This window comes from Streptopelia decaocto (assembly GCF_964273445.1).
Source record: "Streptopelia decaocto genome assembly, chromosome: 9".
In the NCBI taxonomy this organism is placed as follows: Eukaryota; Metazoa; Chordata; class Aves; order Columbiformes; family Columbidae; genus Streptopelia; species Streptopelia decaocto.
Genome location: NC_138664.1, coordinates 10,740,991 through 10,768,124, shown reverse-complemented (window position 1 = coordinate 10,768,124; position 27,134 = coordinate 10,740,991). Strand labels below are relative to the sequence as shown.

Genomic DNA, 27,134 nt, shown 5'->3' with positions numbered 1-27,134 from the left:
GGAGTGGTGTGATGGTCCCCACAGATGCTCTGCTGCTTGGGTGCTGTAGCACTGAAAGCATGTCCTTCACCATTTGGAAGCAGAGCCAGCGCTTTTACTGCTTTGTCCTCAAACTGTCAGGTTTCAGCTGGCTGCAGCTTTGGAAAAAGGAAAGATTTATGTGCTCAGAAGAGAAACTTGTGCTGACAGTGGATAAATGCACTGTGGATGTTGGAAAGTTAAACAGCCAAGTAGGTGTGAGGGATTTTGGAACGTAGGCTATGAAATGTTTTCCTCCTGTTGCTATGATAGAAGTAAGTTTAAATTTGGAAATAAGGGGGCTTATTCTCACCCATTCTGACCCTCGATTGTAACCATCTTCAAGAGGTGGTAGTGCTCCCTGTTCCCTCCACCTTCGAGTACATCACAGCAGCCATGGGTACATGTGTTATCTTGCGTTTCTCCTAACACAATCCCTGAGCTGTAAGAGTGCACTTTCCATTTTCAATGATAACAGAGTTTCCAGATCACAATCAGATAACTGTTTTAAAAAACTGGACTAGGTGAGAAGTTATTCCAGGAGGATGCAAAGTCCGGAGATGGTCAGGTCCTTGGTAGGATCATTGCATTTTCTAGCTGTGGGCATTCCTTTACCTGTACAGTTTAGCATCTCCAGTTTTGTTGTTTTTGATGTCTCCTTCTCAAACCTACCCTCTTATCTGCTATTGTTCAAGGAAGGCTGGTTGGCTGGCTGTACTGATAATGTACCTTTGTGGGTTAAGTGATAACAAAAAAGACAGGAGCTCGGCTAAAGCTGGGGCAGTCCATTCCCGTGGAGAGAGCCAGTGTCAGATGCTGCAGCGCAGCACAGGTGAGTTTTGTGACTTTGTGGTGGATGGTGACAGAGTCTGGTGCTTTGTCTGGACTGCCCACGCTGTCTGTTCTCTGCAAAATTAACTCCTGGTCTAAGCCACTCTCACCTTTCACTTGTGTTCCCTTGCTGTGTGGGTGGTGTGTGGCTCTGCCGGCCCCGTGTCCTTCCAGGGAGGTGAAACCTCTCTCAAAGTGATGCAGGCTTGAAGCACCAGTTGTCTACAGCGAACTATTAAAACATACTTTCCCATTAGCTTTCTTCGTTGCTGTTCTGAATTGTCTTCTCTTCCCCTGTGTGCTGGTTCATTATTTTTCATGAATTCCTGGTTTGTGCAATTACCTGGGAAATGCAGGAGAGTTGGCAGGGGTTTGATGAACCTGACTTCTCTGGGGTAGGTGACTTGGTAGCGATACAGCATGTGAGAATTGGTTCTTGTCGTCTTGGAGTGACAAGTTGCACACCCAGGCCTCGCTGCTGGGGATTTATGGGACAGGTTGGCTGTTTTTGAAGAAAGCTGGAAAGCACAAGGAGCAGAGAGAGCAGCTGTGCCTGCAAATTTGTCAGGTACCTGGCAGAACTGAAACCAGAGCTGTTCTTGACATTTTGTGTGTGCTCTGTATTCTGGCACTTTACACCCTGAAGAGACATTCCAGACTTGAACCCCAACCTATCAACAAAATGTGAGCAAACAAGGGAGACTCTTTGCTTGACTTTAAGAAGCAAAAATGTACAATAAATAGTTCTAATCACATGCCAGGGGATTTGTTTGTTGTGAAAGCTTTCAGCTCAGTCTGAGGAGTGAATATGTTTTGGGATGTGTGTCAGAGCAGTGTCACCCCTGCAGAAGGTTTCTTTGCCTTTTTTTTTTTTGCAGACAGCATTTCAGGCAGGAATAGAGATGTGATCTGGTCCCTTTTGCAGAAGAGAAAGCCAGCACACAGCAAAATAAAAGGGCTGTCACTGACTAAAACATTACAGTTTCTCTGCTCATAGCTTGCATTTTACTGGCAAATATGTCATGCTGCTGGTTTCCCTGTACAAATGCTTCTCTTTCTTAAGGCTTGTACTCATGTGAACTTCCCAGCTGCTAGAAAGGACGTCTCAATGGAAGCTGGACTGAGCTGTTTGATGGATGGCTTCACCGTTAAAAGTTCAGGTGGCTTTACCTGCTCTCCTCCTTCCCTTTTTATTTTCAGGTGAACCACAGAATCTCATTACCAACGGCAGTGGCAGGGCTTTGAAGATTTCTGGCTTAATTATCTTATTTGTGCTGCGACTAGCAGTGAGATCCATGTGCTGTCAGAGCGACTTAGCTATTGTGCCAGCTGTGCAGGGGTGGGAGAAAAAGGCCTCAGGAAGGGGCTTGCATGGAGGGTTTGTTTCTGCTGGTGCAGGCTGCCTTGGGCTGCGTGCACCTTCTAACGCCGTACGGGTGCTGCAGGACCTCCCGCAAGACCCGAATGGGGTGAATGAGGTGCAAGCATGAGGTGCCATGCATGGTCTGGACTCCATCTGTGGCTGTGCGAGTGCCTTTTTTGGGTAACGCTTGTGAAGATCCGGGTTGCAAGGTTGAGTTATTTTTTCATCAGGACTGTAAAAGCAGATTAATGATATGTAGAATCTACCGTTTGGCTGAACATCATCTGCTGTCTCCTTGAGGAAGGCTCAGGCCCGTTTTCTGTGTATGTGACTTCCTAACGGCTTCCTCAGCAGGAAGTTTTAGGTACCTTCACATAATTAGCAACAGTCTTAATTATGGAGGGTTTTGGCCAGCTGGGTTTTTCCCTCTCTTTCTATTCAGTTCAATCTCCCAGGAGGGAGATGTGGAGCTGTGTTGGGGGCAGCGGTCCGTGGACCAGATCGCGGGGTTGCAACCTCTTAGCGTAACCAGAGGCCACCTCCGGAAGTGACAACTGGACAGGTCACAGCTGATGGGTTGTGACAGATGGACAGAGATACCCAGGAAAGGAAGATGAGGTGTTTGCTGAGGCTGCATGAAGCAGTTTCACACATTAACTTAATGAGGAAAAAACAAGATGGATATTCTCAAAATAAGGCAACTATGGCCCTCTTTTTGGGTGTCAAAATATTGTTAACTCTAGCTATTCCCATCCTGAAGCTTTAACAAAGTGTTGCCACATATCTTGCATAGGCAAGGAACTTCTGAGGCAGATACAGTCTAAGTAACACTAAACTGCGTGTAGCAAGAAGGCAAGGAAAAGGAGCAAAGGAATATTGGATGCCTTGATCATCAGTTGAAGGGAGAGGGATGAGAAGGGCCTTTGATGATTAAGATCTTTGATCTTTAAGATGATGAAAAATTGAGAAACATCTGAGTGTACTTTATCGTGGCATAATTTCTTGCATCTTCTTTGGGTCGGTACCTCTGTGCTGCCCTTACCTTATAGGAACAGGCATGACCACGGACAAAACGAGTTGAGGGTAATAGTTTTGGTTTTGGATGCTACAGGTGACTGGTCACCAAGGAGTCTGTAGGAGCTGTTTTTTCTGGCCTTTTATCTTAGCTGCTGTTATATGCGTTCAGAGTCATCTTCCAAGTTCATGTGCAGTTGTGTCTGGGTGGAAGGAAATAGGTGGGGTCCTGTAACAAGCTGACCTGGCACAAAAGCTCAGCAAAACGCTCATCTCCCCTTGCATGGCTTGAGGGGTCTGAGTGAGCCCTCCCAATACTGCTTTGTAGGTAAAGCCAACCAGTTTTTACAAGGCTATTGCTTATTCCTGGTAATGCTCCCAGTGGCTTGTGTATCCAGAACAGTGCAGAGTCAAGTAATCCTTGCACATCTTGAGTATTGCTTTCCCTTTCTGTGGTTCCACATAGCAGCTGGGAGAAAGTTGGTTTGGAAAACAAAGCTGTTAAGAACTGTTTGTTTAGACACAAGGCAAAATGAAAGTGGAAAACATAATCTGTCTGTTCCTCTCAGCCTCCCACCTTCTTTTTGTTTAAAATGTCCACATGCCATTTACTTTCAATAAACAAAAGATGTTTCTTATAAGCTGGTGTTTACTAGTAGGGAGATGTGATTTATTGGAGAACAGAAATCCCTGCTTGTGCCTGTGTTTTCAAACTGGAGCAAGAGTTCATAATTTTATAGACCTTTCAAGAACAGATTTCCTAAAGCAAACAGTGAGGAACTGTTAAATTATAGCCATGTAAAACAACGGTGTAATAGTGTGATTGCTCAGCACTAATGACTTTATTATTCTGTACCAAATAGGAGTGGTTTGGGCTGGTGGGAGATAACATGCCTTTCCTGAGATAGCTTTGGAGCCGATTCAGAGGAGAAGCCCATTTTAAATTCTTGGGCAGCTTCTTTTCCCCTTAATGAGGGAGATGAGGACTGTATGAGTGTTCTTGTAGTCCAGCTTTTTTCCAGGATCATGCAGGGAGGAGCAGCTTCCAGAAAAGCAACGTACAGTTTCTCTCTGCGGTCTGAGAGCCACTGAAACCTCACGCTCCCTCTTGGAGTTAGACAGTCTGTGCTTCTCCAACATTTGCTTGGGACATCACTGTGACCTGTTTAGAGGGAACAGGAGAGTGATGCAGGTCCCCTCCTGGGTGGTGGGGGCTGTGTTGGTGCTTCTCCTCAGCCCTGTCTGAGCTCACAAGCCCTGACGGACTCACAGATGGTCGCAGCACAGTGTGCTTTGGGGCTGAGCTGCTGTGGGGGCTGCTGGATTGTTCAAATCCCTGGGAATGAGCAGAAATGGCCTCAGAGTGCCTGGTACTGACATCTCTGGATCCCGTTGAGGCCCAAGTTCGTACCCAATCTGCCCTTTTCTTTCCACAGCTGCTCTCGTGGTGCTGGATGCCTGGTCTTGTCTCTGTCTTCCACGTGTCTGTCACCTTCAGGTGTTGGTGGCTCAGTGTTGTGCTGACCTGGCTGTGAACAAAGCTCTGAAAACAGTGGCCGTTTGAGGAGGATCTGTGCTCCCTTGAGCAGCTCTGCCAGCCGTTACCTCCCTGGTTGTGCCAGGCACTTTGTCACTGCAGGTAGCGAGAGGGACAAGAGTCCGGGTGGCCTCAGCTTGAGCTCCCGCTCCCTCCAGTCTTGCCGTTCGCATGTGTCTGAGGATGCCTGGGTGGGATCTCCAGCAGATGCATGCGTGGTGCCCTGGCCCAGCTCCAGCTCCGAGTCATGGCACTGACCTCTGCGGAGACACGGCTGTTAAAAGGGACCGATCTCCTGTGTTTCTTGGTTTCTTTCTCCTGGTCTCAACTTTTACATGATATATTTGGCTCATTTCTGGCTGGCCTGCACATTTTCATGCTGAAAAACCTTGTAGCAGCTTCACTGGGCTCTTGGAAGAAATTGTCTTTTCAAAGGGAGCTGTGGCTTGTAATGAAATAGCTTTGCAGTGACATAGTTTCAGTGCTGCAGTATGTCTGTGCTGGCTTTCAGGTTGTTCCTGGGCTAAAAATATGGCCCATTAAGACTTCTGGAACAGGATTTAACCATATTTTAAAGGTACTTTATTCCTTACGTGTTATTACTAAGTGATTTAACCGTTACTGCATTTGGAGACCTGTTTTGTAAGATCACTTTGTCTGAAGTGGAATTTGAGAAAAGAATTGAGCGTGTATATGTGTTTAAGGTGGTGAGGATGTGGTGCTGCCTTGGAGGGCTGTGAGCTGGGTGGCAGAAATTGGGAACCGCACTGGTGTCCAGCACTGACTGATTGAGGCCGCTGGACCAGTTATTGCCATTTCTGATCTTCCCTGCCCCAGATGACAAGAGATTCAGAATTGCATGGAAAAAATCAGCATTAGGAGTTTTACCACCTACTAGAGATGTGTTGAACAAATGGACAGTGGCCTTTCTTCTCCCCAGGGACAGCTTTTACATGGATGGGAAGCTACAGATGGGACCCAAGGCAAAAAATGCAAATGGGCAGGGCTGTGATACGAAGCATTTGGCAGCGTCGCGGGCTTAAAAGCTCCCTCCCCACGGCTGCTTGATCCCGCTTTCTCGGTTGTGCTGACACAGCTGGTTGTGGGCTGCACTGTGAACCGTGTGAGTGGAGCTTTGGCCTCAAAACGGTGGGATTAGGGCCTGGACTGCTGACACCATGAAGCTGGCCAAGCCCAGTCCATCCCACTGCTGTTCATAAGGAGCCCTCTGAGGTGTATTTGCTTCACAATCACTGCTGTGATTACAGCTTTGCAGAGGAGTGCAGTAGTGAGTTCGAACAGCTAATTAGGTGTTTTTTTTTTCCTAACCCTCTTTTGTTTGCTTTTGAAGACACGAGTCCCTCGCTTGCTCTCCTGGCTCCTATTCGGTGTCGTGACAATGTCAGCGGCACTGTGTGAAGCTCATGTTACGCGGGGAGAGTTCAGGCAGGTTTGGTTTCAGCACAAGTCTCGTCCCCAAGCTGTTCCAGCACTTTCCTGACGGGAGGTGATCGGTGTCAGAACAGGTTTGACCCTGAGACTGAAAACAAAACAGTTTTGAGGGGCAGATCTCCCACGGTAATGAGTTCAGTGGCAGGCTGACTGTTTTTTGTAGCTGAAAAGGTCAGATCTGTTGCCTGGGTTATGTAGAAAGGTTTTGTTCTAGAACAACCTGCTCCTGATGAGCTCCTGTCTCTGCTGAGCTGCCAGGCACTGCTCTGAACAGTGTTTTTCCTACATTTTCCTCATTGGTGAGTGTTGTAGAGTTTACTTTTTAGGCGAGTATGTTCATTTAAGGCTGGGAAGTTTTGAGTTCAGCAACTTGGACAGATTTAAAATGTCACCGTTTTTGAGCCTTCCCTACTTGGAGTTTGGTTTTAATCACAAGTTTTAACAAATTGAGTCTATTGAAAACATTCTCAGTGAAACACCCTCTTTTTTTTTCTCAAAAGCTGTTAGCTGTCTTCAAGAAACAATATTTTAATTGAAGCCATGATAAAAGCAGGGCGGCAGTGGTTGTTGTAAAGCTTAATTTATTAAACAGCCTTGTTTTTAATGCAAAAAAAATCTGTAAAGGAAAAAAAAGCTATGCGCTTTAAAACTGTCAAAATAAAACCTACAACTTTGAAGTCTTAAAATACTTTGGGAAATGCTGAATGATTTTGACTGGTTATATGGAACAGCTGAACTGACTTAACTGGAACAAAATTAGAGGAACAAAGAGGTTTTGTTTCCAGAGTGTATTCTTTGCCCTTTGACAGCCCTGTATGGCTCACACTCCCCGGAGCAGGTCACTGTCAGCTTCCCCACTTTGGTTGGACTTTCTACATAACCAGTCCGCTGGAACCGCGGTAATAGGCTTATAAATGTGTAAAAATCACAGAAAGATTCAAGGGCAAGAGCAGAATTTGAACCTTCTGGAACTGTCGTGTTATTTTTTTGAAGGAGTCTGAGTCTCTTATTAGTGGTTGTGCTTCCCCGGAGCCATATGTTAGTGCCGGGTTTGGGGACACCACAGGTGACTGATCTGTCATCCTCCACAGTTGGACCTTCTCAACATGGTCTCAGAGGAAGAGGCTTACTTTCCATGGAAGATACTCTAAAAAATCTCCCAGTGGACACTTCCCACGTACACAGAAGCTTTCATTGGCAAAATGGCGAGATGGTTTCTGTGCACATGGGGTATCCTCAGCTCTGGGAGGTGATCGTGCTCTGTTCTTCCATAACCATCAGTCAAGGCTATTTGCATGAAAACAGGTTCTCTGGAAAGTCTGTCTTCTGTTGGGGAAGGATAGACAGCAGGAGGAGATGAGCAGCTGAGAAATGGAGCCCTTGTTTCCATGCAAATATCCTCTAAAGAACAAAAGAGGGCAAGAAGCGTGCTCAGAGATGGGATCTGTGAGCAGAAAGGCTCCGGAGTTTTCCATGAAGCAGCATCAGGTCCATGTGAATGTAATTTTTACACTGTTGTGTGCTGTGGGTCTCATGGGTGAGTCACAGATGCTGCTTTTGTTTTCAACTTTTCTAGGAATAAATCCTCTGCTCTGTCTGTGGGAATTCTGCTGCTGACTTCACTATGCTAGAATTAGGGCTTTTAGGGTCTGCTGCAGAAATGGTGGCACTTATCTGTTCTTCCCAAGTACTAGCTTGTAAAAGAGGCAGGATGCAAAATAACACAAAATTTGCCTCGGCTGCCCCTGTGATGTACTCACTACGTCTGGCACTGGGGATCTTAGGGCATATTTCACTGTCTTAGGGACTGCCGGGGCCATTGGAGAGGATTTATTTCTCTTTCCTTGTCACCTGAGGGTGATGGGGAGGTGTCAGAGGACGGAAGCCCTGCATTCCAGCTAAGACCACTAGCAAAACTTTTGTGAACATCAGCCTTGCTGGAGTTGCCTTCTTGCAGCACTGCCAAACCTGAAATTCGTTGAGATAAGGTGGAACAAGAGATCACTACAATCGCACGTTGAACTTGAACTTATATGTCAATGCCAAAGAGCTCTTGGGGGCTGATCAGACATCAGGGGTGGTTGGAGACTGGGCCGCTCAGAGCTGCCTGTCCCTAAAGGTGGATGATACCAGCTTGATAACACAGGTAGCAGGAGCAAACGCACGTCTCCCTCTTCCATCAGTGCCTCGAGCAAGGCACAAACCTCTGTTCATCAAGCCTTCGTGTCCTTCTCGCCTACAGGTATTGAGCGAGTTGCAAGGCCGTGTGCTATCTGAGCAGATGCACGCTGAATTTAGTAGCTTGCTTAGAAATAAGTATCAGCAAGATGTCAGAGAGGTTAGGCTCATTACCAGATCTCATTAATTCTGCGGAATACCCTGTAGAGTATGTTAGTATTCTTATACTGTTGACATATATTAGCATAAATAATAGTTGTATAATTGTTACTAATAATTATAATAATAATAAGCGTTTTCTCATAGATAGTAGTGAAAATGGATATTCAGAAGTCCTGACAAGTGCTTTTAAATCCCTGTTGGTGGTGGGATGTGTACAGTGTGGTGAGAAGTGCTGGTTTTGTGCTGGGGAGCAGCGTGAGCCTGGAGGGCACATTTCACAGGTACAGCTGGATGTGTTTGCCTGTGCTGGTCAGTTGGGTCAAGCAGTTTGGGTCAGGAACTTCTGAAGCTTTTGGCTGGAAGTTATTGTTCCCTACCCTGGCATTTGCTGCCATTCAGCAGAAGCACAGTAATTTGATGTGTGCATGCTCCTATGCCATTGCAGTGATGCAAAAATAAAAGGATGTTACTTAAGTCACCTTCAGCCTAACGTGTCACTTTGGAGAAGCCCGTTCGGCTTTGCCTTGCAGAAATATCACCGTCAGTGATAGTCTTATCTGGGGGTGTCCTTAAAGCACTCTAACTCCAGGCTTTTCAGATCACTACCATGGATGAGATAAAGCTCTTGGTTACATGTGTTATGTTTGCCTATGTAGTTGCTACCCTACTAGGCCAAATCTTGTCATTAATTATAACAGAAAACCGGAGAGTGCCTTGATTTTTAGATCATTAAAAGAACACTAAGACCTGTGGAGCTCAAAAGATTCTGGATTAAAATGTGTTCTCTTAAACATGAAAACTGCTAACAATCACATGGAGACCTGCAGCAATTGCAAGGTTTGGCTCAAAGGGTACAGCTCTTCTTGGTTTATTGGAAAATAATGCCCTGTGACCAGATACAGGGTGACATGACCAGCATGATTATGGCAAAGAAATAATACTCATGATTGTCCAAAAGAAAGATTAACTTTTCAAGCCAGCTTTCACTGATGCAAATTGTCAACTGCTGTGTTGCGATAAAGAGTAGAAATAACTAAATGTGAAATGCTGACTCGTAAAGGGGAGTCACCAAAAGTGCTTTGTGTTGCCAAATGTCATGAAAATGGTTTTGAAATATTCTGCTGCATTTACCTTGCAGAGAGGCCAGTCCTGCCAGCTGGCAGGTGCTCTCGGCCCCACATCATCCTGGAGATGTTCGGGGTGGAGTGTCTGTGCTAGAACATCCCATCTGTCTCACAGGGGTCAAAACAGGTTTCTTCCAAGTAGTGCCTTTATTTAAAAAAAAAAAAAATATTAAAAGGTTTTGTCCAGTGCAGGTATAAAAGCCTCCAGCTTGCTTTTCAGTCTCTCTTTTTTTCTGGGCAGCAGTTCCAATCACTCCCATCCCTGGCAGGGGATGGTTCTCTAAAATGTATCACAGGGTTTCTGGTATGTAGGATCAACACAAGTTGTGTTCAGTGAGTGTCTCTTTCGTTATGTTAATATTATAAAACATAAAGGGCGTTTTTCTTCATTTCTTGTGTGACCCCATTGCTGTGTGTTGTAGTTCTCTTGTGTGTGGTGCAAGTGTTCCAGCTCCCATTTCCTTTTCTAATTGCTCTTTCTGCTGCTTCCATTGTTATCCTTACCTGGTTTGGGGTTTTGTGGCTTTTTTTTGGGGGAGGGGTGTGTGTGTGTGTTTGCTTGTTTTTTTAATAGCCTCCATTAAAGTTGTGCACTCTTTGCAGGAAGCATCTTGGGCTTGATTTTTACTTTGTATTTGTGAAGCATCCAATGCATTCAAGCAAGACTGTCCCAAGCACAACACTGCAACCTGCAGTCCTCATACTGCTAAAGCTCAGAGGTTCTGATTTCCCTGGTTTTTGCCAAGACGCCGCTGGGCCGGGTCCAAAAGGTGAATTCGCACACCACCCAGCTTCTCCAGAACTTTATTTCCAGCTTCAATCCTTGCATCCTCTTCCTTTAGTCTAATTAAAACCCGCTGTAACGAATGCTGTGAAGCCAGCTGCCGCGCTTTGGCAGGTACCGAACACAGGGCAGTGAAACCTCCAGCTAATCCATCCATGCCATGAAGTCATAAGAATCTTGTTAATGTTTAAAAAGCCCTTGATGCCCACTAATCCAAATCAATTTTCATTTCTTTCATAAAGTTGTGCTTCCATTTAGGCTCCGGCTAAGAATTACAGCTAATTTGTTCGATTTTATAACAGTATAATTGAAAAAGTGATTTTAATGTCCTGGCAACCATATTCCCTTTCTTTGGTTGTTAATGAAAGAATCCATTAAAGTTAAATGATTTGGGCACGGATTCAAGTTGAATCGCCTGAATATTCTAGGGGAGTGTTTCTGACCATCTGCTGCTCTGTCATTGGTGTTTGTGTTGTAAATGGGACTGAGAGAAGGACTTCGCAGGTCTTGTTCAAACCATTAAGCGTAAAATATCATTTTAATTTTCTGATCTCAGTGTAAATAGTGGAAATACTCAGGAGGGTTGGGACCATTCTGGTCTGCGGTATCCTGCACTCATAAATATCGCTGCCGAGCTGTATTTCCACATCCTTTTTGGGGGCTCTTGCGGCTGTTTGTATTGATTACAGTACATCATTCAACAGCGCGTTATAAGTTCCTTTTAATGACAGGCAAGACAACTGGAAGCGGAGCCTGCAAAGGAGAAAATACACGTGATGGAGAAGCGTTTCTCCCGCTGCCTCGAGTCGCACTCGCCGTTGCCGTCTGCTTGCAAACGGAGCAGTGCGTCCTAGCGCGGGGCTGGCGAGCGTGAACAGAGACAACTAATAAATTAGAGCAGCTGCTGTTGTCGCCTTCCTTCTTTGCATATTGCCGTGGTGGGTGATTTTAGGGCTGGGGATGGTGCTGGATCTCATGGGGTGTGAGCCTGCACCTTGGAGCTGGATGAGTCTTTGGGCCCTTCGTTAAAGCTGGAAGTGTCTCTGTCTCGTTAGGAATAGCTCAAGCAGCCATCCCTTCGTCACAACCTCAGGCTGCTTATCACAGGGTTAATATTTACCCACTGACCCAGGGCGGCTCTTCATCCCTGTTTCAACAGTGTGAAAAAAATAAAATAAAATGACAGGTGGTGTTTTTCTTTGGAAATTAAAGAGCATAGCCCAAGATATGTTCTGTCAGTTTGCTCCAGAGCTTTATGCTGCATTTTGCAAATAAAAGTTTGACTTGCAAAGGCTGAAGAATTGTCTGGTAGAGAGGATGGGATTTACTTGCTGGGAAGTTTGTTTTCTTGTTTCAGACCTGCAGTGGGGACAGTGTTTCATTCCTCTGGGCATTGACTTTTCCAAAGGTTTGAAATTAGGTATGATGCTTTTTAAATTTTTTTTCTTTGTACAATGCTGAGGAATTGACAGATGAAATATTCACTGTTGGAGCTGAACATTATTCAGTTTAATGTGTTTATATTTGTGCATCTTTGGAATATACAAAGCCACCAACCCAGAAAAGAGCTACAAATTATGCTCAAAGTTTTAACTGTAGCTCACAGGTGAAGAATCTCTGTGTATTTTATCTGGTAATATTATTTTCTAGTTAAGTGGCTGTTCTCAAGAGGCAAAATACTGAAGTTTGCATCATATTGCATACTTTTAGCTTTCTCAGGCATGGAGAGATAAAATTCTATCCTAAAAATATGCTGAACTTGAATAGTTCAAGTGCAAAAATATGTAATGTAACAGGAGATCTCGTTTCAGACTTTCCTGTGTTGTGTGCAGGTCAAACGTGTATATGATCCATGCAATAAAATCAAGAACTTCTGCATCTAACAAAAGCAAAGTGACTGGGTTTCCTTTCCAACATCAGTGAGAAATGCAGGAAGCAGTTACGTGTTTAAGTGTTGTCCGTGAAATCATGCAAACCTAAGCCAGTCATTTCAGTTTGATGTGGTCCTTTAAAATGGCAAATATCAGGCTTATTCCGCTCAGACCACTGCTCAGCAGCAAAATTATAGTCAGTGCGGCAAATGGGCCTTATAATGTTAACACCAGCAGATAACAAAAATAGCATTTAATAACTTTCATTAGAGTTAGTGTTTCTAGGGCTTTAGGGCTTTGCTCTTTCCAATCATTTACATAATTTGCAGGTACAAGCTGCTCTGCCAGACTGTCCATCTGATTCTCTCTCCGATCAGAGCATATTAATGCACTTGTTTGATGGTCTGTTACCAATAATTACCATGGATTGCATTAGGAGCATTTCCAACATTGCAGCTGGTCTGTATTTTTCACTAAGTGTATTTCAGGGCCCAATTACAGGACTCTGATGTGTTCTTGTTCCAGTGTGCTTGTTCAAGCTTGTAATTTTAATATGCCTCCTCACTGTAAATTCATGAATGCAAACCCAAGGCTCTGTCCTGAGTTCCCTGCCCATCCCGCACTTGCAGCAGCTTCTGCAGCGATCATCTCGGCTGTTTGTCGGCTTTATGAGAAGGCAAAGATGACAACAAGGAGATGAAGGCTTCCTCAGAGACGTTTATAGAGCAGAGCCTGAAGCTGGGTGTGCTGGGCACGGAGCAGGTGGGAAGGGGCCGGGAACAGCTCAGTCCTCCCTGGGTCAGGCAGCGTGGGTGTGAAGAGGTTTTCAGTGATTTTAGTATTTAAGTCACTTTGTCACTTCAGATAAGCATCCTTCAATGCAAGGGAGGCTGGTGCTGATATTCTGGTACACAGGGACCGCTTTCCCTGTTCTGCTCTCAGGAGTGCGAGACACCCTAGGAGGAAAACCTGAAAAAAAACACGTTTGACAAGTCTAGATCTTGGCCTGCTCTGGACTTCAGCTGCTGTATCAGATCCTTTCTGCAGTCAGGAGAAAGTACAAAGGCTTAACCTTTGTGAAAGTGTCAAGCACTTTAACATTATGATTGCCATTGACAATTCAGCATGATGAATAAATTATTACTGCCATTGATTGTTTTCATCTTTCTGGACCATTTGTTGGCAAGGGATACATCAGAATAACACCCATCTCAACGAAACTGAACTCAATCCTGCAAGCTGGGTTTGTGTTTGTCCCTGTCTGGTAGGTGTCACCTATAGATACACACAAGATGCTTGGGCAAACCTGATGCTTGTACAGAAGCATGAGAGCATTTAATCCTTCCTAGAAACTGGGGTGGAGTCTCCAGGGTTACACCAGCCATGGGCTGGTGTCTCCAATGGTCTTGGGTGGCTGAAATGAGCAGCTGCAGTTGGCATCAGCACCAGGAGCATCTGAAGTGTCTTTAAAAAGACTGAGAGACCTTTTCAGCTGTTTTATTTATTTCCTTGGTGCTTGGTATGTTATATTTGCAGACAAAGATATTAATTTACCCAGGGCTTTGGTAGCCGTTGCTTTTATAATATCTGAGTCTAGTCATTAACCTATTTACCTTAATTGCAGCTTTAGATAACATCAAGCTTTTCTGGTGTGGCCTATAAACAGCAATGTGGCATTGCACATGTTTTAGATAATGTTTCTTTCATGCCATCCCTTCTGCTGTCTTGTTTTTAACTGGGTGTTTGAACAGAACAAAGGCAAGAGGCTCTTGCCTGGCATCATTCTTCAGGGAGAGCTGCATTTGGAGCATGCTGCAGCAAATCAATAAATTATGATCTATTTAACTTCTAAATTGAAGGGCTTTGTATACATGTGAAAATATAATAATGGACCACTGTGAAGTGAATGGGTTGGATCGATATCCCAAAGCCACAAAGATTTGTTAGATGCGGAGATCTTCATGATTAAGTGAAGCAGAGCTGTAGGATGAGGGTATTTTTGTGTTGGCAGCTTAGTCCCTGCACTGGTCTTGTTGCAGTACTTGGGCTCCCTTTTGGCCTGTCCAGGGCTGCACAGCTCACTTTCTTGGACAGAGGCACTTGGTAGGGCTCAAGGATGTTTACTGAGAAGGATGTTTGGACCATGACCTTCCTAAAGTTCTAGAGCAATGCAAATCATCCTGAGAGCATGTTCCTAAGTATTTCTGTCTAAAATGCAGTTTTATAGCTGTGTGTAGCTGTTGAGCCAGGCCTTGGTGATGCAATGGACACTGCACACTCTTCCCTGCAGCTGCGTCTGTGCAGGGAGCGAGGAGATCACTCCTTGTGTGTCACCATATCCTACCCGGTGACACAGGGACGGTGTGACAGTGGGAGTGCAGTCTCTTACTGCACGCAGTGCCAGTCGGGTACCCAGCTGCTCCTGAAAGGCTGGGATCTGCTTAGTGACAGGGGATGATCTGAGAGTCCCTTGCTGCCAGCTGGATATGTATTCCTGCAGCAGTGGGAGATGCTGCATTATTAAATAAACCATCTTGCTTGTATGTATGCAGGGTTAGAAAAAAGCCTGGTTCTCACTGGCAAGCACTGCTTGCTATGGGAACTGCTCTGCTGTACGTGGATGTCAGGTGTTAATAAAACAGTATTTCCAGCAGTCCTGGAGGCAGTTTTAGGAGCATTCTGTTCCAGAGAGGCTAAATGCAGGGTGAAGGTGTAACTTTCTTATTCTTAGCTTGTTCATGTTGTTGTTACAAAGTGGAAAGTTGCAGCAACATCTGGGAAGGCACTATAGGGATCTTGACCCCTCCATCTCATGGGCCTCATTACGGTTGAGTGGAAGAATGTTTCCTGGTTTGCTGCGCTGAGAGGGTCTGAAGATGTGATGCACTAGAGGGTTTAGGTGCTCAGCTCTTCTTTCAGCCTCCCATGCTATAGAAATCATAGGAATTGGGTGCTCCAACCCCAGAGCTCCTCTGTGTCTGCTTTCAGGGCTGATGTTGCTGAGCACCCAGAATGCAGGCTTTTGTCAGACACCTCCATCCACATTTCTTTCTGGGTCACCACTTGCCAAGTGCAGTTGCCCTAAAAAACAGGCTGAGACCAAACTATTGACTTTTAACTGTCAATACATAAAGTTTCCAAGAAGAAAGAGGGCTTTGTGTTGCTTTAATGGGAACACACTGAAGTATGGTTGCTCTTTGAATTAGACAACGAGAACATAAAGATTTTCTACAGCTCTAAAAGTGTCTGAAGAGCATCGGCAGAAGGTTACATTGAGCAGAACAATGGCACAGTAGTTGGCTTGCTGAGAGGTAGGAAAACCCTTTGGAAGTAGCAACTCCACTTTTCTTCAGCGCTGCTCACTCCCAATTAAATGAGATTAATTGTGCTGTTGAGCTCTACGAGTTCAGTGTCCAAAATAAATACATAAATTAAGACAGGCAACAGTGCAGCGGCTTAACTGCAGTTTGAATTCCTGCCACCTCCTGTGGGACGCGGAGGGGAGAGAGGAGCCCATTCCCCTCACCGCCCAACATCCCACAGAACACACACGGCGACCGGCCGCTCTGCTTGCCTCGCCTGAGCCACTTTCTGTGCTCCTGGGAAGGTTTTCTTTGGCCGGAGCTCTGCAAGGTGCACAAGCCAGTTCCGAAGTGCCAGATGTGTGTGTGTAGAATAGGAAACGCGCTGGCCGGGCTCCAGGCTGCGGGACCTGCAGCACAACAGCGGCTCCCCAGGAAAAACCTCCGGCTGCCAAGAACTAGAAGTGATGTCAGCTCTGGAAGTGTGTCAGATTAAAAACCCTTGTACTTTGCTCTCTGTGAAGTATTAATCTCCCAAGGCCTGTGCTGTAATGGGTCCTGTCTGGCTTGGTGCAGCTTTCTTTGGTTGGTGTTGGGAGTGTTTTGAGGGTTTTTGCGTGAAGGCAATGGGAACTGTCGGTGGTTTAGCTGCTTTGGGTTGTGTCCTGTCCTTGAGCTGATCCTGGGGCCTCGCTCAGCTGTGCTAAAGATGGGCTTCCCCTGCCATGAGGTGAAGGTCTAAGCCTTGTAATTGCTGGGCTGGGTGTTTGGAAGAATGGGCTGGGGTTTGTAGGAATGATTGTGCCTTGAGATCTTCTGTATGCCTAAATCTCTTCGTCTTCCCCCAGCTGAATCAGTTTGTTGAAGAGAAGATAGTACATGTCCCTCTAGTACTACCTTTCTGTGTGCCTTCAGGACAACCCCTTTGGGTGGTGGCTTGGTTGGTGACAAGGTTGTGGCTGTGACCGGGAGCTGCTGGGGCTGTTCTCACACCAGCCAGAGAAGAGTCTGAGTTGTGCTGCTGAGCCGGGTTTATCTGACAAGTTTGTGGCAATGTTGCACTTGGAGCTGGGCCGTGCTGAACCATCATGACAGCACTTTGTGCACGTGGTGATGCACCATTCAGGAGCAGGCAGTGAGTTTACTCAGACTTTACTGAGGGACTGTGGATCAGCGCATTCCAGTTGTGCTGGGTGCTGCACAAACAAAAGAATCACAGATATGCCTGTGGCTTCCGCAGAAATGCATCCCTTTTGGTTTATGCCTGTATGTTTTGGTTTTAAAGCAATTACTAAACCACAACTCCTCTGCTGAACAAAGCTGTTTGTCTCCAGTTGAACAGTAACCTTTTATTTGCTTGTGCTGTGGAACAGAGCTCAAGGGCATGTTTACTGCTGATAGCCAAAATTTCACCAGAACAAGTATCTCCCTTGTCTAGGACTTTCCTCCTTGACTTAGGTGGTTAAATCCCAGTGAAAGGAAATTACCCAATATAAAAGGAGACAAGTGGGGGTTTGTGCTGCTCTCAGCCACGGAGTGGAGGCTCCCAACAGATCGGTGGGCTTGGAACCTTGGATGTGAAAACATTTGGTCCTGCCTCTAAATAATTGCATTATCTGCAATCTGTCAAACTTTGCTGTCTTGCTTGCTCACACTTTACCTGGTTATTTATAGTTTTGAAATCACCAAAACAAGAGAATTGATTCCTTTTCCCCTTTGCTCAGTAGTGAGTTGAGCTATTCCTGCTTCCGTTTGGTGTAGGGGAGATGAGGTGATAGGATTGGTTTTGGCTGTACATGGATATTTGTGATTTGGGAAGGGAGACGTTGGCTGGTTTAACCTGGATTTTCAGAGTCCTGCTTTATATCTGGACCTGAACCTGCTGCTGGCAGGGGCTGTGCTTCATGGAGGGCAGAGGACAGCTTTGTGCCTTGAAGATTTTACAACCTTTGTTCGTCTGAAACACCCTGTTTTTTATGTCACTCAACAGGAGATTTTTTTCATTTACTTCACTGGGCCTGGACACCAGAGATGGATGAATGACTGATGGAAGTGAGGAAATAGATGGGAGAAAATGAACATTTTTCTCCTGGGCTGTGTTTATGCATAATGTAGCCTAGGGCTTAGCAACACAGGAGACAGTAAAATACCCCTGCAGAGCCTGGGTCAGAAAATAGCATTTTCATGCAACAAAATGCTTTTAGCTTGCTCCATCAAAGACCCTCCATTTCAGGGCGTGCTCTGTGTTTGAATACACCCGCATTCCCCTGGAAGTCTGGGTTTGTGAATGCACATTTATGTGGTATATATCTACATGTAGGTGTGTATTTGCACATAACATTTGTAATCTCAAGGCTGCTACTGCCTGTCTTGGAACAGCTCAGCAGTTTGCTGGGCTTAGTATGAACTCTGCTGGTTCCCTGGGACTGGGTAGGCACAGACCACACTGTTCCTCTATATATATGATGTTGTCCATCATATATCATATGTCCAACCACTGTACAGGGTTTCCTGGCCTCAATTTAGGGATTTGTGAGCTGAAAACTTCCAGCTCTGCCAGTCTTCAGTGTGTGAAGCTGCATCCAGGAGGAGCCAAAGGCAAAAAGCTCTCCAGCTCCAAGGCCCAGATCTGCAGCTGAAACACCTGCCATGAACTGATATGTGAACAGGCTTTTTGACTTAGAAACCCATCTTTGTGTTATTATTGATGTATTTACCGTGTGAGGGAAGTGGCTGCCCTGGGTATTCTTCACTCCATTTATTTTGCAGCGTTACCTCCAGCAGGTAGGAGCGTGAAGGTGAGCAAGAGACTGCGCAAGCTTTGGCTGTGTGTTTAAACAGCATCGGATCCATTTCTGTCACTATACGATGAAGAGTGGAGGTTGGAAATAGTCAGCAGCTTCTGTAAGCACTTAACATTCCTGATTTCATTTGTCTTTGATCTCGCTTGGAGTAATTTTACTCTCTTCTGATCCTTTCCCTTGAAGGGGCTTTTATCTCATTGTCAGGCTTGCTAATTTAGTGCGGTGTTTTGAACCAGACCTCCTCCTATGTTTCCAGAGCCTGGAAGGTATTTTTTCCTCAATCAGGGAGTATTCATATAGTTCTCTGAAGATCTTAGGACGAGAGTCATAATGGGGCCTTTTTCAATGCCAGGTCTGGGTGCTGGACCCTGCTGCTCCAACCTCTGTATATGCAGGGGGCTTGTCCCCAAAAACCGCAGTATTTTTGGGTCGAAGAGGCAAGAAGGAGGGCCGGATGATTCAGGACAGGTCGGATCAATCTGATGTTGGTCAGGCTCCCTGGGCTGCATTAAGTGACAGACAGTGATGGATTGTCACACGTGTTTGGCCTCATCATGGTTTTCTGCCAAGCGTTCCGTGTGAGCCCTGAGGATTGTGACTACATCTGAGTTTTCACTTGGCTTCTTGGTCTTGGCTTTTTGGTGCTCCCGGAGTTACGAGCTCTTGCCGTCGCATGAAGCCTGCATTGCTTGGCAATGCAGCGACACCTGCATCTCAGTGGTCATTCTGCAAACCATCAATGACGGCAAACCTGACAAGTTCCCATCCTCGCGGACTCGGGCGGGCACCAAATCAACCCCACGCATGGGCAGGGTCAGGCCCTTCCTTTCAGGGGCACCTGCAGTTCCCGGCACACGCCTTGAAATAATTCCATCTCCCTGCATGTGTAATTTTGCGTGTCATTGCCCCTAATTGCATGCTTAACACACGCTCTTTTAAAACGCAGCCCTTTTATCAGCAGTAGGTAGTAGCAGGTTTAATAGGGTGTTTGAATTCCTATAAAATTAATCTGTAGCCTTCTGCGATAGGAGACGGGCAGGGAGCCATGTGGTTCATATCCAGTGTTGATAAACTTGTTATAGAGGCAGGAAACATTTCTGATTGGAGCAGTGACAAAATAATTTGGAGCAGAGCCATAAAAAGAGTGGATGGTGATGGTTTGAGCACAGCAGAGATTGAAATTGCTGGTGTGTGGAAGCAGTGCTGCCAGCTAACATTGACTTAGCGTCTCTGGAGAACCCTAACAGCAAATGCATTTTATTAATGGCAATATTCTTTTAGGAAATGCTGAGCCTTGTTTCAGAGGTGGAGCTCTCCTATGAGTACGTGGGTTTGGAAATGGGCCAGACCAAGTCCTGTTCCGCTGAGCTGGTCACTGCTCCGGCTGCAGCGGGCAGGTTGTCTGAGGGCATGTTGTGGGTACTGTCTGCTTGCAGCTGGAATATCCTTTTCTAGTGGGGAAAATACAGCCATCCATTCCCATTCTGGATTCATCTAGATGGGCTAATACGCTCAAGAGACAGCAGGTCACCTTTTCAGCCGTTTTTTTCTTGTCTTTCCTTTGAAATGAGTTTCCCATTACATGAACATCAATGGGAGATGCTGTCTCTGGATTCCCAGCTGGTCTTGAGCTCTTACTGCTCCCACCAAGTTGTGATCATTGGCACTGAGGTACCAAGCTAGGCTCCAATACCGTTGCTTGAGATTAGTTGTCTCCAACCACACTCCTGCTGAACGGCGCTTCCTTCGCTGTGTAAACTGGGGTGTGGTTAACCAAGGAAAGCAACCCTCACTGCAACGCTGTCTTTTCTTTGCAGGGAGGCTCTTGGAAGGGGATTCTCTGGAGCTGAGCTGTAGTGCTGGTCCTGCAAAGGTGATACTGGAGCCCAACCAAGTCGTGGTTTTGGACTGTAACCTGGCCCCTGCGGAGCAGGTGATCAATGTCACGTGGAAGAAGAATGGGTTTCCACTGGTGGAGCAGGAACATCTCCACATCCTTCCGAATGGATCGCTCTTCATCTCATCCCAGGCTGTGGCAAAGGACAGTATATACCCCGAGAGGGATGGTGCTGAGGGTAACTACTCCTGCGTGTCTCACAGCTCCCTAGGGGCTGTCACCAGTCAAACAGCTGCAGTCAGATTTTCAAGTAAGTGTTGATGTTTTTTTCATTTCTTTTTTTTTTTTTTTTCCTTTCCTGATGTTCATACAGAACATCTCCCTTCCAGGGAGTTCGAGATAAAGTGTCTATGAAGTGAGCAGTGGTGCCTTTCTATTATGGGTAGGGAAATCTTTGACCTTTGCAACGTGCCCTCCTGTTCTGCTCAGAAAATGTTTAGCATGAAGCACCCACAGATTTCTGGTCACCCATCCCTCCTTTCAGTGATTTGTAATAAATACATAAATAGGTGGCTTCAGTATATCATTAAGTGAAGGAACCCCTGAAGGCTGTGAAAGTGGAGCCAGGGATCCTGCACACAGATACTTTTCTGATCAGGTGGGAGACCTGGAGTAGAAAAAGTGTCATTAATCCAGGAGGATTTATTTGGGTGCTTCTGCCTCAATCCCAGATATCCTGAATTAGGATATATTCCCTGTTAGGGGTGACTTGTGTTGAAGTTTGTACCGCGGCTCTTGCCTGGTGGCAACGATTTGTGCCTGTGTTACGGACCTGGGTTGATTATTTGGTGTCTCACAAGTGAGAGCAGTGGAGACATCTCAAAACCAAGAGTCTGCCTTAAATTGCCCTTCCCTCCCCCTGGATTTTTCCAGAGAAGTGTATGTAGGCAGCACATCTCTCCATTCTGGTTTTCTCCCACAAACGGGGAATTTCAGGTGAACTCTCTTCTTGTGCGTACTCATATGTCTCCTTTTATTACCATCTGCCCAGGGAAAGTGCTGCTTCTACGTGTACCTGACATAACATATTCACTTCTGAATGGAGAGCAGCGAGGGAGTTGATTAATGAAATGCATCTCTCCCTTTCATTTGTTTTGTGGGTTGGGCAGAAGCACTTGCTACATTAGCATTCAGCTGGTGCAAATGAGGATTGTCAAGGCCTTTTTTTTAATCCCTGCCACCGAATACCATAGTCTGAGGCTGTTTATGTCTAGATGGACTTACTTTGTGTGCCGATTGCCCTGGGCACTGCTGATCCGTACAGGGCAGCAGAAGAAAACCCGTTCAGCAGGTGGGATATATTCACCCTGCCCAGCAGTTGGGTTTCCTTCCCTGAGCTGGGGACCCATCCACAGTCCCTCATCCACACCTGGTGACAGTGGTGGCCGTGGTGAACAAGGAGGAGCGAGTCTGTGACGTGCCGGTGAAATGAGCAGCTGCTCTGGCTGGTGAATTAGTTTTGTGGCTTCCTCCGAACCCTGCGTGTGCCCACGTGGAAATATCAGGGGCGTTATTTTAGTCGTAGGAAGGTGTAGCTTTCTACCTGTTAATAACTACATTTGTGAAGATTTGTTAAAGCTGTTAATTTAGCTTAAACATTTTGCACGAGGGAGGTTCTAGAAAATTACAGTAATTGTGGCTGTCAAATGAAGATGTTTGCTGTGTCTGGAGGGAATGGGCCCACGTTGTATTGCTGCTGGCAGCCAGCACAGGTTTGGTGTGTTGCTGCAGCTGGAGGGACGGGCCGCAGCAGGAATCCACGGGCCCTCCTGATCCGCTCTGTGCAAGGAAAGCATCTCTTCTCCATGACACACGGCGTGCCTGGTATTTGAGGAACTTATGCTTTTTTTAGCTATTTATTTCATGGATTTTATGCTGTTGTGGATTAGCTACGTAGGTGAATGAAGGCCGGTGACTGGAGGCAGAGCTGGACTGGGCAGGAAAACCTCCAGCAGATGGACGCTCAGGCTCTGGACCATCTGCAGATGTGACTTTCGGATGCTGTTTTGAGTTGGGGGGTCGAGGCAGGAGTAAGGCCAGTCCAGGTTAGTGGGGCAGCACAAGGCCCGGGCTGCCATGTGGCCCTGCAGACCCAGTGCTGTTCTGGCTCTGCCTCCACGGCACGTGGCAAATCGCTTCTGTGACTTTCTGTGTGTTTCCCTTCCACCTCCTGCCCCGGCCCGTTCAGAGACGAGCTGTCTGGGTGGTGTGTGTGATCTCAGTGGGGGCTGTAGTTGCCCCCCATCTTAAAAAATAGCTACTGATAATTGTAAAAGATACAAAGGGGATGTGCACGTGGAGAGTCTGGGCGCACAGCGCTGTGGGAGAGAGCAGCAAGCCCATTTCAGAAGGCTGAATTCCTTGCATAGACGGCATTTTCTGCCTGGGGTGTAGTGTTGCTGCCTGCCAATCTTTCCAAGCTCATGGCCTCCTGCACAGATCAGGCTGCTGGGAGAGGGGAATGGTGCTGTGTTTCACCATCCTGCGCTCACCCCTGGGCTCGGGACTAAAAGCCTTGGCACGCACAGCTTGGCTCCAGCTGGGCTTAACGTGTCAGCAGCGAGGGAGCTGTGTGCTCCATTGCTGTGGGTGCAGAGAGCCTGGTGCTTTGGCGTGTCGCTGCGGGCAATTTGCTGTAATGCTCTTCACCTTCTCACCTGCAGTGGGTAATTTTTACCAAGTGGCCTATTAAGGTGTTCAGGGTAATCAGTGCAACAGGGCTGGGAGGTGTTTTGTAGCTCAGGATGGCTTTGCAAGCTAAACCCTAGCTGAGGAGTTGAAAATAATGTTAGTATCTGTCATCTTTGGTTCCTTTTTCCCCTCAAGCATCTTGTTTCTTTGCCTCCCTGCGTGAAAATCTCTCACTTTGCAGCACTTCTGCAAGGAGTCCCTTCCATTAGGACGTGTTTTGGAGAGGAGAACAGCCCCTCCTAAGGATCCCTGTGGCCCTGGGGTGAGTGGTGTGTTGGAACATGTCTCGCTCTCGCCATGACCCGCACACACGTCTATGCAGTGTGTCAGAGTGGCAGGACCTGCTTTCCAGTCCTCTCCTCCCACAGCAGGCTTGTCTTGCTCTGGCTGATTCTCTTCTTTCCTCCCAGCATCAGCTGTTTGCAGTGCAGCTCTGAGCCAAGGTTGGGTGATGCTCTAGGTGCTGGACATGTTCTGCCTCCTCCATTCCGCTCTGGTACCCCTTGGGATGAGAGAGGAGGGACTCAGGGATCACGTCGTGCTGTGCTCTTGGCGCCAGGCTGGTGCAGAGGGTGCTTATGGAGCAGTCATGAGACTGGCCAGGCAGTCTGTGTCTGTGTGAGCCTCCTTGCTGGTACTGGGATCCAGGGTTCTTGTTTGGTCCTGCACCACAGAAACCTTTTCACCATTCTTACTTTGTTTTGCTGTTGCTTTCTGTGCACAAAAAAATCCTTGGTCATGTTCCCTGTCCTCTCCTTCACCTTGGAGGCTGCAGGCTGCTTCTTTCATAGCTTGCAGAGGTGATTTTTTTTCAGCCTGTCCTCAGCGATTCCCACTATCCCTAATCTGAGACTGTAAAAAGGAGGATGAGTGAGCTGCTCAGCCTCTGCATCCCACCCCAGGAGCTACTAACAGACACAACAAGGTTTGCTTGGGGTTGCCAGGGCTGAACCTCTGACAACCCCTGAGCTCCCAGCCTTTGTTGCCTCTGCTTGGGAAGCCTTGGCCAGTCCTGCATGCTGCTTGGAGCAGGAGAGACGCTGCGCTCCCTAATCAGGGTCGCTGTTTAGTCACGCTCCTCCACATCCTAATGAGGAATCTGTCACGGGTGCATTTCTTGGCTCTTTGCTTTTGAAGAGCCTTTCCAGAGCCCAGCACAGCAGGTGGATGGGGCTGGATGGAGGTAAAGCACAGGATCAGATTCTCAGCAGGGAATTTCAGTCTTGCAGGCACGGGTCTGGCAGGTGATGGGGAGGAATAGTTGGCAACCCTCTACTTTGGGACAGGTTATTGTCTGGTGACCTTGGGGACCCCAGGAGGCCCTGTCACCTTTTTACACCTTTGCATTTGATGCCAAAATGTGCAGAGCCTGGCTCACTGAACATCCTGTGTATCTTACCAAACTGTACAAAATACACAGGCATGAAGCTGTAGGAAGAGCAAAGAGAGCAGGATGCTGCCCGCTGGGATTTGCGGAGCCTTTTCACTGCTGTTGGTGACAGTGGCATTGCTGTCCATGCACACACTATGTGCCACTCAGGTTCTTCAGTCTCTGGAGACTGAGCTAAAGCTGCTGTAGACTTTGGGACTTCATCATGTCAGCTGAGATGATGCCACTTAATAAGGAACAGAAGAGAGACAGGTGACCTGACACGATGTGGAGGGAATGGAGATGCCTACAGATTTTGTCTGTTTAGCAGGATTCCTGCATCCCATCATGACCTTTCCGGGTACACGACACTTCAGAGCCTGCCAAAGTGTTCTCATTTATACTTGTAGGATGAAAAGAGAAAAACAGGAAGGATCATTAAGGTTATCTGCTGCCAGGAGAAGGCTGTTTTGATGGTGCCATCCTGAATGCGCGCTGGCGATTGACGGATTTTCATTTTAAACTCTTGGGTTCAGCAAGTTTTATTAACACAAGCTTCAAAGATCTTGCAATCTGTAGAAATTACTCTGTGTTAAGGTGGGCTGCAGTGTATATTTGAAAATACTAAAGCAGTTAACTGAATTGGAGCCTTACATATTAATGTCTTTTTCAAATTTTTCCAGGAAAACATTTTTCATTGCCGTTTGTATTGAATTGAAAAACTAGACTTGGCAGACAGCTTGTGGGAGAATTCAGTCTGTAGCTGCTGCGGAGAGCAATGAGTTGCTTTAAACATGTGATAACTATTTAAATTAAAGAAAAACACTAATGACAGCTGAGAATACGCTAAGGTTAAAACGGGTCATGTAAAAGCAGTTAGTTTTCAAAACTGGACATCCTTTCTTAAGCTAACGCTGCAATAAAGTGCGTGCATGTATGTTTGTATGTGTGTGATGGAAAGAAAACTCATGTTTTGGAGTCCTATAAAACCTAAACCAATGGTGGATGTTCTTGGGAAGTGATGGTGGGATGAGCACATAATTGTGTGGAAGGACCAGAAGGTCACTTGGGGTCCTTATACACACGGTGCTGTGCTTGGCCCAGCAGTCAAACCTGTTCTCTGGCTGAAATTTATGTTTATTGTGCTACGCTGAGGATTTCTGGCACTTGTGTTACAGCATTGCTGGAAGAATTTGTACTGCAGGGTGGGTTTAACAGAAAAGGTCGTTTAACAGACATTTATTAAAAGCAGGAACTGCTTTTTCTTGTGAAGAAGACGACAAGTTTTGTCTCCATCAGGAGACTGCATGCATATTCAACACTCGGTGTGACTGGGTTGCCTTTGGTTATGCTGTTGATAAGACAGATGCCTTTGATGTCCAAAGCAAGCTCAGCCTCTCTAGTATAGAAGCATATAGACAGGGATGAGCTTTGGAGAGCAAACAAGTGTCATGGCATGTACAAAACCCGTCCCCTTGGCTGCATCTTGTCTGCTGGAGCAGGATGAAGTTGGTTTCTGCAGGCAAAGCTGATCACTGTGGGGAAGGAGGATCATAACTCTGATGGGTTCGCTCCACTCTCCAGCCTGTGGGCAGTTGTTTTGTGTAAGTAGCTTGACATCTGGCTTTGTTCTTCCTCTTGCCTGGTTTTAATTTCCTGTGGCTGCTGGAACGCCACAAGGCAAGGGGAAACTCTGGTCTCTCTGGGTTGTGGCATTTCCCTTCTTCTTTTGCTCATTCTACATGTCCTTCCCAAATGGATCAAGTGAACAGACAAGGAAGCAATTTAGGAAGGCAGCTGCTGACACCGACTTATTGCCTGTCTTTTCTCTCACGTGGTTGCCCTAAAGGAGAAAATGAGGCAAAAAGCAAATTTGCACATTGAAACCTTACAGTTACTGGAACTGCAGAGGGTCTATAGGGCATGGGAAAGTGAAAAATTACATTTTGGGCTATCTTCAAGAGAGAAATCCTTCCTCTTAACTCGTGCATCATAACAGGTTTGCATTTCTCAGCAAAAACACTGAGTTATTAACTTTCCTTCCCTTCCCTTTTTCTTTCCCCAGCCTTATCACGCTTTTTCCAACAGCCGGAGTCGCAGACAGTGGAAGAAAATGGCATGGCCCGGTTTGAGTGTCGCATCGAAGGGCTGCCCTCCCCTGTCATCACGTGGGAGAAGGACCACGAAGCTGTTCCAGCAGAACCCAGGTGATTCCCTGATTGCTTTCCTGGGTCAAAACCTGTCCTTTTATAATGTGGAAAACCTTCGTAAAATGGTAGAATGAAGAGAGAGATGATAGAAGCAACTGAACAAAATTAACCTTCCCTGAAACGTCACCCAATCCACCAAAAAAAGAAAAAAAAAATAAAATACCAAGCCCTTTTTTTGTTACTCATCTCTTGTTTTGAAACCTTTGCCGTGATGGACCAAGTGCTCAGGGCTAATGATTCCTCTAGAGTGCGTGCTCAGTAATGCAGGAGGTCTTTCCATTTGTTTTATTCCCATGTTTAGAGGTCATCTAGTAAAAGACTCTGAATTTTCTTTTCTTATGGGAGAAGATAAGAGTCCTGCAGCATGATGCCTTTTCCTTGATGAAACTCAGTTACAAGACACGAGAAGAGGATGAGCTGTTAGTTGGTCTGCAGACATCACTCCTGCAGGGGATTTGTGCCTGCATTGTCCTTTAGTTTTTAAAAACTGATTTTCTGTTCTGCAGAAGGAGTCGTTTCCTCCCAGG

At 46.3% G+C, this 27,134-nt stretch overlaps 1 protein-coding gene across 1 annotated transcript in view; it reads left to right on the top strand.

The window, feature by feature from the left end:
• IGDCC4 (immunoglobulin superfamily DCC subclass member 4) overlaps positions 1-27,134 on the top strand; it is a gene marked incomplete at its 5' end in the record, with an annotated part of 83,595 nt that overhangs the window by 9,907 nt on the left and 46,554 nt on the right. The window contains 2 exons of the mRNA XM_082060767.1: positions 20,258-20,587; positions 26,463-26,604. Coding sequence (XP_081916893.1) covers positions 20,258-20,587; positions 26,463-26,604 — 472 coding nt within the window. The remainder of the gene's footprint in view (positions 1-20,257; positions 20,588-26,462; positions 26,605-27,134) is intronic.